The following is a 15246-nucleotide window of genomic DNA, read 5'->3' as shown; positions in this document are numbered from 1 at the left end:
TACAGGCGCCCGCTACCACGCCTGGCTAATTTTTCATATTTTTAGTAGAGACGGGGTTTTACCGTGTTAGCCAGGATGGTGTCGATCTCCTGACCTCGTGATCCACCCGCCTCGGCCTCCCAAAGTGCTGAGATTATAGGTGTGAGTCACTGCACCCAGCCAAAAGAACTTTTTAAACTAGAAGACAGATTATACTTCTTATTGAAGTTTTTTTTGTTGTTTTTTTTTTTTTTTTGAGGCGGAGTCTCGCTCTTTCACCCAGGCTGGAGTGCAGTGGATTGATCTCGGCTCACCGCAGGCTCCACCCGCCGGGGTTCAAGCCATTCTCCTGCCTCAGCCTCCCAAGTAGCTGGGACTACAGGCGCCCGCCACCTCGCCCGGCTAATTTTTTGTATTTTTAGTAGAGATGGGGTTTCACCGTGTTAGCCAGGATGGTCTCAATCTCCTGACCTCGTGATCCACCCACCTCGGCCTCCCAAAGTGCTGGGATTACAGGCGTGAGCCACCGTGCTCGGCCTCTTATTGAAGTTTTATTGATTTTTGTTCTCATGGTTATTAATAAAGCAGGTAATATTTAATTAATTAAGGCCAAGAATTTTTTTTTTGATCCTGTGGAAACTAGCTACCCATCCATCCAGGCCTACAAAATCATCACCTTGGTAGATTCTTTATTAATCAAGAATTATTAGCTCTTGCATAGAAGAGCTGCTGTCTTACATTGGTCTATTTGACAGACTCATTGTGATGTTTTGTTAATCTTTGATTTCTAATATGTGTCTCTCTATTTTTGCCATTAAAAGCCAGAAAACACTTTCTACATCTTCAATTCAAAATGAAATCCCAAAGAAAAAGTCCAAGTTTGAGTCAATCACAACTAATGGAGACAGGTGAGCCAGTTGGAGTATGTGTGCGCACACATTTGAAATGCATACACAGTTCCTGAAACAGGAATACATTTTAGGGTCTGCCTTGGAATTAGTCTGTGGCTGTCAGTGAATCTTATAAGTAAGCAGTACTGATATTTGTTTATAAATCTAATCTTGTCATTAAAAGATAAGAACTTGTAACTTGATTTAATAACAATTGCATTCTGCAGTCCACTAAATTATTTTTTTTTTTTAAGAGACAGTCTCACTCTGTCACTCAGGCTGGAGTGGAGTGGCGCAATTTTGGCTCACTGCAACTTCTGTCTCCTGGGTTCAAGCAATTCCCATGTCTCAGTCTCCCAAGTAGTTGGAATTACAGGAGCACCACCATGTCCAGCTAATTTTTGTACATTTAGTAGAGACAGGATTTCACCATGTTGACTCGAACTCCTGGCCTCAAGTGACCCGCCCACCTCGGCCTCCCAAAGTGCTGGGATTACAGGCATGAGCTACCTTGCCCGGCTTCCCCTACACTAATTCTAAGAAGTCCAGAGCTGCATGCTTTTCTTTGTGATCTCTGCCCATATCTTCCTGCAGGCAGGAGAGGAGTTGATCTTGAGAGGTAAAGACAGGTTGGGATTAAGGCAATGTTGCCAAATTTGTGAGGATCCACACTTCCTTAACATTCAGAAAGCCAGCCCAGTGCAGATTCTGGATCAGGAGAGAATGAGATGCATTTGCATATTTTTGTTTCATTTCAAGCCAGTCTAAATGCATACTTTTAGTCCTCACTTTCCTCTCCCCTCCTCAGTGGTACTTCCTCTTGTGAGCTGCTTGGGTCCTAATATCCAGAGTGTCCCATCTGTGTTGGTACAGTGGGCTTCTTCTCAACAAAGTGTTGGGACCAACCATTTTTCTGTTCCTCCAGGCCTGGGCATCCTGAAGTGAAACCAGCTGACACACTTCCTAAGATCTTTGAAATCATCTCCATCCTGAAAACTCCTCCCATTCACAGTTCTCCTTCCCAGCCAGTAGTGGATATAGGAGCAGACCAGCATATAGGCTTACCAGGACTGATTTTGTTTATTTAGAGGGATACAAAACATTCTTTCCCATTGCCTTTTTTGTTAACTTGCTTTCAGACTCTACAAGGATTTTAGAACTAGTTTCATTGATTTTTAAACTTCTTGAATTGAACCTTCTGGAATGCTTAATTTAGGTAGTCAGATTACATGGGGGGAGGAACCATAAAGATCATCTTGCTGGCCAGCTTTACTGTTCTCTCAGAAGCTAGTCTGGCCATTGTGAAGAAAGAGAGGTGGCACAGGTTGTCCATCACCTCTGCCAGGGCATGTGACCCTGCAAAAAACTACTTCAAGGAATGAACTTTTTGAACGCCCTGCTTTATAAAGGCCTAAGCCAAGACCTATGCCTTTAGATTCATTTCTGTTTTGTGCTCATATATGATTCAGGCTGTGTTTGAATGACCTGGAAAAAGCTCGTTCATATCTTCCAGTTTAACCAACCAGTCCTTAATGTTCACTTTCTATTAGCTTATTTTGTTCTTGAGATACTGCCACTATTCTTGCTGTCCATTGCTATGGATACACCAAGCTAAAAACTCAAGTTTTCTGTTCAGTGTTTTATTGCATCCAGTCATCAGCAATGCTGTTTTCCTCAAGTAGAAAGCTGATCCTTGACATAGGTACATGGTCTTTCATGGTGTCCTCCAGAAAAGATATTAAATGATCATTTTGACCAGGCGCAGTCGTTCACACATGTAATCCCAGCACTTTGGGAGGCCAAGGCTGGTGAATCACCCAGGAGTTTGAGACCAGCCTGGGCAACATGATGAAACCCCATCTCTAAAGATTAGCTGGGCATGGTGGCGTGTGCCTGTAATTCCAGCTACTCAGGAGGCTGTGGTGGGAGGATCACCTGAGCCTGGGGAAGTTGAGGCTGCAGTGAGCCATGATTGCGCCACTGCACTTGAGCCTAGGCAGTGAGACTGTGTCTCAAAAAAAAAAGGTAGGGGAGATAACTTTTTCCTTAAAATGACATGCTAATTTATTTTTCTAAGTAATTTATAATTTGAAAATTTGGAAATGTTTTCTGCTGTCACAAAAACTATTTTCATACCCATTTGAAATGTTCCTGCATTAGCATTTTTAACATTCTATTCTACTTGTTTGCATTTCTTTTTTTTAAATGTTCATAGCACAAGATAAATTCCACTTTGCTGTCCTCTTTACTTGTTGTGGATTTTTTTCCCCTGCATTTACTTTGCTTTGAAAAAAGCATTCTGACATTTTTTTGACAGTCCTTTTTTAATGTCATCCAAACCAAAATTTCACTGGCTACCTATTTCTTTTTTCTTTTTTCTTTTTTTTGAGACAGGGTCTCACCCTGTTGCCCAGGCTGGAATTCAGTGGCACGATCTTGGCTCACTGCAGCCTCGACCTCCTGGGCTCAGGTGATCCTTCCACCTAAGCCTCCCAAGTAGCTGGGACTATAGACATGCACCACCATGCCCACCTAATTTTTGTACTTTTTGTAGAAATAGGGTTTCACTATGTTACTCAGGCCAGTCTTGAACTCCTGGGCTCAAGTGATCCTCCTATGTTGGCCTCCCAAAGTGTTGGGATTACAGGAATGAGCCACTATGCCTGGCTTTTTTTTGTTTTTTTTCTTTTGAGACAAAGTCTCACTGTGTCACCCAGGCTGGAGTGCAGTGGCGCAATTATGGCTCACTGCAGCCTTGACCTCCTGGACTCAAACGATCCTCCCACCCCAGCCTCCCAAGTAGCTGGGACTACAGGCACATGCCAGCACACTCGGCTAATTTTTTTTTGTAGATGGGGTCTCGAACTCCTGGCCTCAAGTGATCCTCCTGCTTTGGCCTCCCGACATGCTGGGATTGTAGGCATGAGCCACCAGACCCAGCCCCTAAAATATTCATATGCTTTTAAATTTATACTCTTAATCTTTTATTTTTATTCCCCATGTTTTCTGCAAGTTGCTGCCTAATGGTTTTTCATTGACCTTTCTATACTACCACATTTTCTTCTCTTATTTAATATTGAGGTATGTTTGATTATTTTTCCTCCTTTTTCTTTATCCATTAGCCTTCCATTTTTTTTAGACAGAACACATTTTAGCTTTCAAAAATGGCTTTATAAGATGCTTTAGTCTTTTTTTTTCCTAAGTATCCTACAAAATCCACAGTCTCTGTCTCAATATGTCCTAATTTGTTTGTTGAAATTGTAACAAAAACTTTTCAATTTTAGGAAAATCTAAGTTAATTTCTAGTTTTCCTTCCTCTAGAAAATACACTGGCTACTTTTTAATCATGTTTGTTTATTGTTCCATAGGCAATCAAAAAAGCAGCCACAACAGCTGGTGGCACTCAGGCACAGCTTGTGGTTTATTGTTTCTAAAGGACATTCTTTTTTTTAACTCGTAGTTTCATTTTATTCTCCCTCTGAAATGTGCCTGAAAGATTAGACTTAATCTGTATAGCCTTTGAGGACAGACTCAGGACCAATATGTAGGGTTATAGAGAGGCAGGTTTTGGCTCAACCCAAGAAAATTGTTCTTATATTACAAGCTTTTGTAAAAAACAATTTTTCTGGGGAAGCAGTAGTTCCCTGTCATTGGAGCCATTAGGAAAGAGACTGGTTTTTCTGCCTTGTTGCCCTAGCCATCTTTTTTCATTTCTAGCAGTTCTTACTGAACCAGGAATTAGAGAGTTAGTGAGGGCTGGGCACGGTGGCTCACGCCTGTAATCCCAGCACTTTGGGAGGCCAAGGTGGGTGGATCACCTGAGGTCGGGAGTTCGAGACCAGCCTGACCAACATGGAGAAGCCCCGTCTCTACTAAAAACACAAAAATTAGCCAGGCATGGTGGCGCATGCCTGTAATCCCAGCTACTCGAGAGGCTAAGGCGAGAGAATCACTTGAACCCAGAAGGCAGAGGTTGTGGTGAGCTGGAGGTTGTGGTGAGCCGAGATCGTGCCATTGCACTCCAGCCTAGGCAACAAGAGTGAAACTCTGTCTCAAAAAGAAAAAAAAGAGTTAGTGAGGTCAGTCCCTAACACAGGATAGAAAGGATGGGTGTTGTCAACTATTTATTGGTATGGGGGGAATCCTCTCACAAGAAGCAGGAAGGGTAGGGCATTAAGAGGTTTGGGGACAGCAAAAAGTTACTTACATTAGCTCATTACTCTAGTTATGGGTTTAAATAGACTCTATTCAGTTGAAGAAAGACAGGTCCTTAGCAGGTATTGAAACAGATGTGAGACTGCAGCTCTAAGGGTACTTCCAGATCTGAAACTAGTGGAGACTGTATTAGGTCCTTTCAGTAATTTCTCCTGCACACCTTGTTTTATGATTTTGCATTTATTTTTGTTATGCAGTAATTCCATCCATTCATTAGTTATGAGAGCATTGATTCATTCTTCCTCTGACAGTCTTCTCATATGCTTCATGTAAACTGAGAGGAGGGTAGGAATATTCTTGTCGATTATTTATGTCTTCCAATCCTAGCCATAGAAATGTTTGACTTGGTAACTGTGAGGTAGTTTGTCCACTGGTTAGGCTTGCTATTTGGAGTTTCTTCCTGTGTAGAGAAATGTTGGCTATTAGATGTGGTTTAGGATATAAGAACAGTGAGTTGTTGCTATATATAGGGAGTTGAGAATGAGTATTCCAGTGTCTGCTTAGGAAAAACAGGTTTGTGTTTTACTTTAAAGATTGTCCTGGGAAAAGTAAAGAGCATTCTTTGGAAACTCTCTAGAGAACAGGATTTGACCCTCTTGGCAGTGATTCCTTAACTTGTTTTGAGTCTGAGGCACTTCTGACTGGCCATTGAAAGCTATGGATCCTCACTCTAAAAACCGCCCATTATATGTGTAGACAAGATTGTACATATAATTTTGGGATTTTGCAGATTTCCTGAAACTGTCCCTTCTTTTTTTTTTTTGAGACGGAGTTTCGCTCTTGTTGCCCAGGCTGGAGTGCAATGGCACAATCTTGGCTCACTGCAACCTCCGCCTCCCAGGTTCAAGCAATTGTCCTGTCTCAGCCTCCCGAGTAGCTGGGATTACAGGCATGCGCCACCACGCCCAGCTAATTTTTTATTTTTAGTAGAGATGAGGTTTCTCCATGTTGTTCAGGCTGGTCTCGAACTCCCGACCTCAGGTGATCCGCCTGCCTTGGCCTCCCAAAGTGCTGGGATTATAGGCGTGAACCACCGTGCCCGGCCTAAAACTGTCCCTTCTTAAGAGGCTCTGCTAAAAGGACATAGAGTCCACCTGGCACTTTGACAAAATAGAGTGCTCTAATGTTGTTTTTGGGAGGAATCTGTTGAAAGCCCAAGTTGTTGTGTGACTCTGGAGTTTGCCACCTCTTTGTTCCTTTCCTAACGCAATGTTACAGAATTCCTGATATTGGAAATGACAATCTGCAGGCCATTTGTAGTGCAGGGGAAGCTGGCTTCATTCCTGTTTCTTTTTTTTTTTTTTTTGAAAAAGAACTGACTGCTGCTGGGTGGGAATCCAGCAGCTTCTCAGCAGATACACTGACTGCATTGCGGTGCTTTGGGACAGAAGACAAGGACCTGAAAGACGAGCTCTGAGGGGAGCATTAAAGAAAAATGCATGAGCTCACAGTTTATAATTTATCTGGCATTCTAAGGAATTTATCTAATCACAAAAATCAGGATAGTTTTTCTAGTACATCATTGGGGATCTTTAAGGAACCTGAAACAGTATCCTTAGCTCTTGGGATGTGGCATTTATTTCAGTCCTAAATGTGAGAGAAGATGCTGCAGGGATGCTGCCAGGTTGTGGCTTTGGTTCGTAAAGTTATCTGATGGCCACCTTACCTCTGAGTTCAGCTCAGCAAGTGCCGTTGAGCCCAGCATGTGTGGTGCAATGTTCTTGATGCTAGGATTCCTGCGCTTTAGGAGCTTGCAGTCAAGTGGTCTAGGATGCATCCTCAGGTAGAGAAAAGTTTATCCATCCAAGTTAAAATATTTTCCCCTGATTTTTAAATTTAGCTTCTCCCCAGACCTGGCTCTGGACTCACCAGGCACTGACCACTTTGTCATCATTGCCCAACTGAAGGAAGAAGTGGCTACCCTGAAGAAGATGTTGCATCAAAAGGATCAAATGATTTTAGAGAAAGAGAAGAAGGTATGGTTTAGTTAATTCCTCTATGACCAGAATGATGCGAGGGTGAGATATGTGTTATGGGACATGATAATAACCCTTTTTAACTGATGTTTGTTGGGTACTTAACATTGACACTTTGAGATCCTATGTCAAGGTTGGGATATCCTGGGGAGAGGCTGGCTGTCTGCCAAGATGACTCTTGGGATGGCATTACTCCAGTCAGTTGGGCTCAAAAAACTGATTTTTCTCAGCACTTGCAGCTTCCACCTCTCAAAGAGGACATTTTGTTTTTTGTTTTGTTTTGTTTTTGAGACAGGGTCTCAGCTGTGTCACCCTGGCTGGAGTGCAGTGGCACAATCATGGCTACTGCAGCCTCTACCTTCCAGGCTCAGGCAATCCTTCCATCTCAGCCCCCTGAGTAGCTTGGACTACAGGCATGTGCCACTGTACCCGGCCAATTTTTAAAATTTTTTGTAGAGACATGGTCTTATTATGTTGCCCAGAATGGTCTTGAACTCCTGGTCTTAAGTGATTCTTCCATCTCAGCCTCCCAAAGTGCTAGGATTACAAATGTGAGCCATTGCCCCTGGCCTCGGAGAGGACATTTGTTAACTGAGCTTACAGAGACAATGTATAAAAAAAACCAGTGTTCACATCTCAGTTCACAGCGGAGCATGTAACAGCACACTGTTCTTGGTGTGAGCTACCTGGAGAGGCTGTAATCAGAAGGTGCTGAATAAGCATAGAGTTGGGACGAGAGGAGGTAGTTATGTAACTGGAATGTTCAATGCTGTCCGGCTAAAAGAACCTAATGTCTCTTTCTTTTCTCATGGGGATGGCCATGTCTGTGGGACAATAATACTCAAAGTTCATGGGACAGTTCTTCCTCTTCCCTGAACAGTGTTCATGTGGGCCTTCTGCCATGACTCTTATGTCACTGTGCTTCCACTGCTGACAACTCTTACTAAGTGACCCATCTTTAATATGTTAATATTTTAATATCTTAGTTTATCTTCAGTATTAATACTCTTTTTTTTCTTTTTTTGTTTTTTGAGACAGAGTCTCTGTCGCCCAGGCTCACTGCAACCTCTGCCTCCTGAGTTCAAGCGATTCTCCTACCTCAACCTCCCAAGTAGCTGGGATTACAGGTGCCTGCCACCATGCCTGGCTAATTTTTCTATTTTCAGTAGAGATGGAGTTTCGCCATGTTGGACAGGCTGGTCTCGAACTCCTGATCTCAAGTGATCTGCCTGCCTCATCCTCCCAAAGTGTTGGGATTACAGGTGTGAGCCACTGTGCCCGGCCTCAGTGTTAATATTTTATTTTCACATCAGAATATCTTCTATCTTACATTTCTAATATCATCACATTAATATCTTCAGAATAAGACCAGTCTTATTATGGTCTGAAGTTGCCTTCCATTTTTATATTCTTACTCTGATTCATGTCTGTTATCTTGTTTTCAGGTTTTCTAAATAGTATCTCATTTTTAGGCTGGGCACACTGGCTTACACCTGTAATCCCAACACTTTGGGAGGCTGAGGCAGGCAGATTGCTTGAGCCCAGGAATTCAAGACCAGCCTGGGCCATTGGTGAAACCTCATCTCTGCAAAAAATACAAAAATTAGCAGGGCTTAATGGTGTTCACCTATGGTCCCAGCTACTTGGGAGGCTAAGGTGGGAGGATCACCTTAGCCTGGGAGGTCAAGGCTGTGGTGAGCAGTGATCATACCACTGCACTCCAGCCTGTGGGTGACAGAGCCAGACCCTGTTTCCAAAACAAACAAAAAAGAATATCTCATTTTGCCTTAATATTATAATAATAATAGCTAACTTTTATTGGATGCTAACTTTGTGCCTAGCTCTGTTTTAAGTGCCTTATATGTATTAACTCATTTATTCTTTTTTTTTTTTTTTTTTTTTTTGAGACAGAGTCTTGCTCTGTCACCCAGGCTGGAGTGCAGTGGTGCAATAGTTCACTGCAACCTCTGACTCCTGGGTTTAAGTGATTCTTGTGCCTTAGCCTCCTGAATAGCTAGCTGGGACTACAGGCGTGCACCACCACACCTGGCTGATTTTTGTTTTTGTTTTTGATTGAGACAGGGTCTTGCTCTGTCACCCAAGCTGGAGTGCAGTGGTGCAATCTCTGCTCACTGCAACCTCTGCCTCCCTGGGTTCAAGTGATTCTCCTGCCTCAGCCTCCCGAGTAGCTCGGATTACAGGCATGTGGCACCACAGCCAGCTAATTTTTGTATTTTTCATAGAGATGGGTGTCTCACCATGTTGGCCGGGCTGGTCTTGAATTCCTGACCTCAAGTGACCCGCCCACCTCAGCCTCCCAAAGTGCTGGGATTACAGGCATGAGCTACCACACCTGGCCCGTTTATTCTTATAATAAGCCTTTGAGTCTGGGCTTGGTGGCTTATGCCTGTAATCCCAGCACTTTGGGAGGCTGAGGCGGGTGGATCACGAAGGCAGGAGATCAAGACCATCCTGGCTAACACGGTGAAACCCTGTCTCTACTAAAAATACAAAAAAAATTAGCCGGGCATGGTGGCAGGCGCCTGTAGTCCCAGCTACTCGGGAGGCTGAGGCAGGAGAATGGTGTGAACCGGGGAGGCGGAGCTTGCAGTGAGCCGAGATCACGCCACTGCACTCCAGCCTGGGCGACAGAGCAAGACTCTGTCTCAAAAGAAAAAAAAAAGCCTTTGAGGTGGGAATTGTTATAATCATTTCATAGATGAAGAATGCCTCCAGTATTTTTCTTCTTAGGGGTTTCTGATCTCCTCCCCTGGCTCTTTATGTTGTTTTGTGCCAAGTTCAGAAGGCTGTGATTCATTCTGAATAGCTAAGACATTGATGTAAATTCCTTACTTGCATTCATCTAATTTCTACCTCATTTTACAGATGAGGAAGCAGACCCGAAGAGGTTAATATGTCCAAACCACACAGCTAGTAAATGGCGGAACAAGGGACTGGAAGTCTTTCTGACTCTACTGTTCTTTCACCTGTGCTATGCTTTCTCCTGCTAGGAAGGTGGAAATTCATGGGAAGAAATCTGTGTTCTTTCCACATAACTACATGACTGTCAAGTGAAAATGGCCCAAGTATATTCTCTCCATGGACTAGATCAGAATGGCACATAAAAGGATTTTTGTAAAACAGGGACAAGATGAACACTTGTTTCTACTGCTTTGCAGAGATAGTTTTTATTTATTTATTATTTTTATTTTTTTGAGACAGGGTCTTGCTCTGTTGCCCAGGCTGTTGGGCAGTGGTGCAGTCTCAGCTCACTGTAAACTCAACCTCCCTGGCTCAAGCAATCCTCCCACCTCCGTCCTCTAAGTAGCTGGGACTGCAGGCACACACCACCACACCCAGCTATTCTAATTTTTGTCTTTTTTTTTTTTTTTTTTTTTTTGTAGGCATGGGGTTTCACCATGTTGCCCATGTTGGTCACAAACTCCTGAGCTCAAGTATTCCGCCCTTTTGGCCTCCCAAAGTGCTGGGATTACAGGCATGAGCCACCACTCCTGGCCCAGAGTTAGGGTTTTTAAAGGAGCAAAAGCAGATTGTTTCCCAAAGCTTTCAGGAAGCTTGGAGTACAGGCTCTTTAGCATAATGCCTGCCCATCTCTCCAACCTCATCAGCCATTCAAATAATCTCTGTTATCTCACATTTATCTGCCTGTGCCTATACTGTTCTCTGCTTGGTTGCCCTCCTGCTCACCTTATGTGCCTATTGTTAATACATCTTAAAGCTCAGCTCACACATCACCTCTGATTTAGAATTTCCTTGAATAGTAGTCAACAGAAGGGGGTCTGGGGTTTGAAATCTAGCTCTGCCCCTTGCTAACTCTGTATATGATCTTGGCCACATTCCTTAACCCTTTCTAAAGATCAGTTTTCTCCCCTATAAAATGGGACTACTACTCTCACAGTGTTATCATAAAGATCTACTGAAGTAATATAATCAGTTTTTCTGCAACATAGTAAAAATTCAGTAATTGGTAGCAACTATTATTCTCAAATATTCAGAAATGTTAGTTCAGGACTTTGTGTAATTTTCAGGAAAGCTTTAGAGAAAAAGAGGGTGTGGAATTCCCTGACTTTGATTTAGATACGGATCTGCAGGAGAGCCCTGGATTTCATTAATTTGGGTGACCATTTAGCTCTCTGAAAGCAATTTTTTTTTATTGCACAGAAATTTCTTCTGGTTACTCTGCCTTGTTTCCCTCAGATTACAGAGTTGAAGGCTGATTTTCAGTACCAGGAATCGCAGATGAGAGCCAAAATGAACCAGATGGAGAAAACCCACAAAGAAGTCACAGAACAACTGCAGGTGACTCTGCTTATTTTATGTGCTAAAATTGTGTACCTACCTGGTATACCTAGCTGATTCTATTTTAAGTGATCATCTCTTAGATTTCTTTTTTTCTCAAAGTATTACCAAATCATGTTAATCCTCCTTTTAGTTTTGTTTTTTGTTTTTTTTTTGAGACAGGTTCTCTGTCACCCAGGCTGGAGGGCAGTGGCACGATCATGGCTCACTGCAGCCTCAACCTCCCAGGCTCAGGTGATCCTCCCATCCTCCCACCTCAACCTTCCAAGTAGTGAAGACCACAGCCATATACCACCATACCCCACTAATTTATTTTTTAATTTTTTTGTAGAGATGGGCTCTCGCTATATTGCCTGGGCTAGTCTTGAACTCCTGGCTTCAAGCAGTCCTCCCACCTCAACCTCACAAAGTGCTAGGATTACAGGCGTGAGCCACCATGCCCAGCCTGTAGATACTTTGTATTGTTTCACTCTTGGATGTGTTCTGATCTTTTCCCCTCAAAAACAGTAGAATTATTAAGTATGTTCTTTGATTTTTGAATAAACCAGATGTGATTCCAGATGTCTGAATTATAGATTCTGTTTATCCAGCTCATGAAGTCACTTCACAGTTTGTATTGCATAAAGCATCCCTTTGTAACAGTGGGTCCCAAGAGATTGAGGTACACTGATTAACCTCTGGCAAATACTTTTTTTTCCTGAACCAAGTTTCAAGCCCTAGAGCTTCCTATTGTTTTCCACCTCTGGAATTGTTCATCTCTTTCTGACCCTCCACATTGTCTGCCTTAGCGTCTGCACTTATTCTGCATGAAAAATAGATTATATCCTGTTTGAAACATCCTTCTTGCACTGATTTTTTTTTTCTTTAGGCCAAAAACCGAGAGCTCCTGAAGCAGGCAGCTGCTTTGTCCAAGAGCAAGAAGTCAGAGAAGTCAGGAGCTATAACCTCTCCATGACAGACCTCAAGGAGGCTCCCTAGCAACAGCAAATGGAGTTGTCCAGGGTTAGGGTTGGAGACCTGGCTGTTCTGTGGGAATTGCAAGCTTTCTTAAGAAATCTCTATTTTATTACAGTTATCCTTCTTTGTGCGATTGCAGTGGGCTGAATGGAAACACCTGGTTTGTGCTGTGTTAGACTGCATGCTTGAGTGTTTGGGATTTCAAGCTCTCTCTCTTTCTCTTACTATTAGGACTTTTCTTTTTCTTCTTCCTCTTCTCTCTCTATTTTGGTTCTATTCTTTTTTTTTTTTTTTTTTTTTTTTTTGTGGTGGTCACTGCTCAGTGTAATGTGCAGAATGATTTGTTTTTTTTTGTTTTTTTGATCCATCATTGCATCCTGCCATACCCATGAGCAAACAGTTTGGCATTAATTATATATCACTGCCACCCTCTGAACTTTGAAAACTGCCACCTTCAGACTTGGTATAATGGAAGAGGCTTTCTCTCTCCAATAAACCTTTTGCTTCAGGGTATACTCTTGGGTTTTTTTCCGGATGTATTGTGTATGAACTTTGTACTATGTATAGCCAGAGTTTTATTTATTTTTTAAAAAAGAAACTTTTTCTTGATAAAGGAATAATGGTAGTCTAGCTAGTTCTTGTAAAAGTGATGCCTCTTGAAAAAAAACAGTCCTATTCACTAGCTTTTAGTAAAATAATCAGATCTTTTCTTGTTACCTTGGAGTCTTAAAAACTGATTGCTAAGGTGAAACAATTCAATGCATAAGTATGGAGCTAAGTGCCTTTTGGAGGATTTCTTGGAAGAGCATTTATGGAGATACTTAAGGGAGGTAGCAAAGATTTGAACCGTCTGTCTTTTTAAGTAAGGGCAGAAAGCAAGGTTGTCCAGGTTGTACTGGACACTTCTCTCCCCACCCTTTTCCTGATTGTTTTATGTGATTGATTTTAAATTCTCACACTGCCACTTCTTTAAAAAATAAAATCCTTTATTTGCTTATATCAGTTGTCATACTGGGCTGCTGTCAGAGAACTTTTTTTTACATGAATGAACAGATTAAAAATGGAATAATATGGTCGGGCGCGGTGGCTCACGCCTGTAATACCAGCAATTTGGGAGGCCAAGGCAGGTGGATCATTTGAGGTTAGGAGTTTGAGACCATCCTGGCCAACATGGTAAAACCCCATCTGTACTAAAAAAATACAAAAATTAGCCGGGCCTGGTGGCACGCACCTGTAATCCCAGCTACCCAGGAGGCTGAGGCAGGAGAACTGCTCGAACCTGGGAGGCAGAGGTTGCAATGAGCTGAAATCGCAACACTGCACTGCAGCCTGGGCAATGGAGTGAGACTTCGTCTCAAAAAAAAAAAAAAAAGAAGAATATTTGAACTACAGAGCATTTTGGGGGTCAGCATGAGCTGCTCTAGTAAGGACTCTTGAGTCTGGGATAAGTGGTATCACTATACCTTCTCCCCACTCCTCACCCACCTGAGCCCATACACTCCCTGCTTTTCATGGATATGTATTGAAAACAGATGCTTCTCAGAAGCGCTTTGCCTCAACCAGAGTTATGTGTGCCCTGCCTATCTTCCCTTCTTAACCCTGTAGGAATATGGATTTACTTTTCCAGGAAAGGGGATAGATTTACATTTCTAGGCATACTCTCAGGTCCTCTATGTGATGTTTGTGAAAGGAATTAGGGTGTGTCATGTGTGCCATGAAACAACAAAACCAACTACCCTAGAATCATTTATGCAGGGGGTACTAGAATTAGAAATAATAATGAGGGCAGATAATATTTGTACCTCAGTCTACCAAAAATTATAGTACTAAATTTAACTTCTAGGCATTTCCTGGAAGCAGATGCTCTATAATTTGTGATAGCATTCTCATAAATGGAGTCCTACACATAATTGGGCAGAGATGTGGAAATGGTGGTTTCCTTCTGATAAGGGATACAGTGGACCATGTCGCTTATATATCACCCTACTAGGGGATATAATTTTCCCTTCTAAGCAAGGGAAATGGCAGTGCTAAATAGTTTTGTAAAGTTTTTGAATGAGAAGCTTTTAGGTAAAGATAAACTGTCATAATATTTTTCAGATGCATTTGCATTGACTATGGGAGAAAAATTAGGGGGAAATGACAGTCATGGTGTTTTTTTTTTAATTTTATTTTAAGGACTGAAATTCTGTTACATGATGTATGACAATATAAAAACATACTTAGTTTTATACTAAATCTTTTTTTAAGGTCTTGGCATTTAATATAAAGCAAATTCACACATTTTCTAACTTTCCGTAAGTTCCAAAAAGGGAAATAAGAAACCTCAGTCTTGAAATTTTGATTTTTAAAAATCATGACACTGTTTTACCATGAAATTGAGTAGCTAACTTTTGGTAACACCTTTTGTTTCTTTGTATGTTTGTAATAATGGACATTTTAAAACACAGGAATGTTTTGGTTTGTACAGACTTTGACAAATGTGTGTTAATAAAAATTCACATTGACTCAAGTGTAATTGTTGGATTTTGTTTTAATTTCTTGCTGATTTACTAGTAGACATACCCCGTTATCCCCTTCAGCCCTTCAGCCTAGAAAAGTTTGTCTTGCTTATAGACTTAAAAAATTAAAAGCCTAACTGCTAATTAGGAATTTCCTGTCCATTAGAGAATAAACTCATTCTTTCTCTCTTCTATGACTGTTTTGAGACAGAGTCTCACTCAGTCATCCAGGCTGGAGTACAGTGGCAAGTGGATCACTGCAGCCCCAACTTCCTGGGGATTCTCCCACCTCAGCCTCCCAAGTAGCTGGGACTACAGATGCACACCACCATACCCAGCTAATTTTTGTATTTTTTGTAAAGATAGGGTTTTGCCATCCAGGCTGGTCTCCAACGCCTGGACTCAAGC

The 15246-nt window shown here is 42.1% G+C and overlaps 1 protein-coding gene across 10 annotated transcripts in view; it reads left to right on the top strand.

Annotated features, from left to right (window-relative positions):
* The window catches only part of FAM76A (family with sequence similarity 76 member A), a 38002-nt gene extending 23153 nt beyond the window's left edge, over positions 1–14849 (top strand). For 2 of the 10 annotated variants that reach the window (XM_002811191.6, XM_054539048.2), the window contains 4 exons: positions 801–887; positions 6925–7060; positions 11279–11380; positions 12249–14849. In XM_002811191.6, the coding sequence (XP_002811237.2) occupies positions 801–887; positions 6925–7060; positions 11279–11380; positions 12249–12335 (412 nt within the window). In that variant the 3' untranslated portion in view covers positions 12336–14849. Of the gene's footprint in view, positions 1–800; positions 888–6924; positions 7061–11278; positions 11381–11538; positions 11940–12248 lie in introns of those variants that run through there. The other 8 variants (XM_024238252.3, XM_054539051.2, XM_054539025.2 and 5 more) reach the window with 7 other exon arrangements.
* Positions 14850–15246: the final 397 nt, after the last annotated feature.

This window comes from Pongo abelii, chromosome 1 (assembly GCF_028885655.2).
Source record: "Pongo abelii isolate AG06213 chromosome 1, NHGRI_mPonAbe1-v2.0_pri, whole genome shotgun sequence".
In the NCBI taxonomy this organism is placed as follows: domain Eukaryota; kingdom Metazoa; phylum Chordata; class Mammalia; order Primates; family Hominidae; genus Pongo; species Pongo abelii.
Note: the sequence above shows the minus strand (reverse complement) of the source record. Positions and strands in the feature narration are given on the sequence as shown.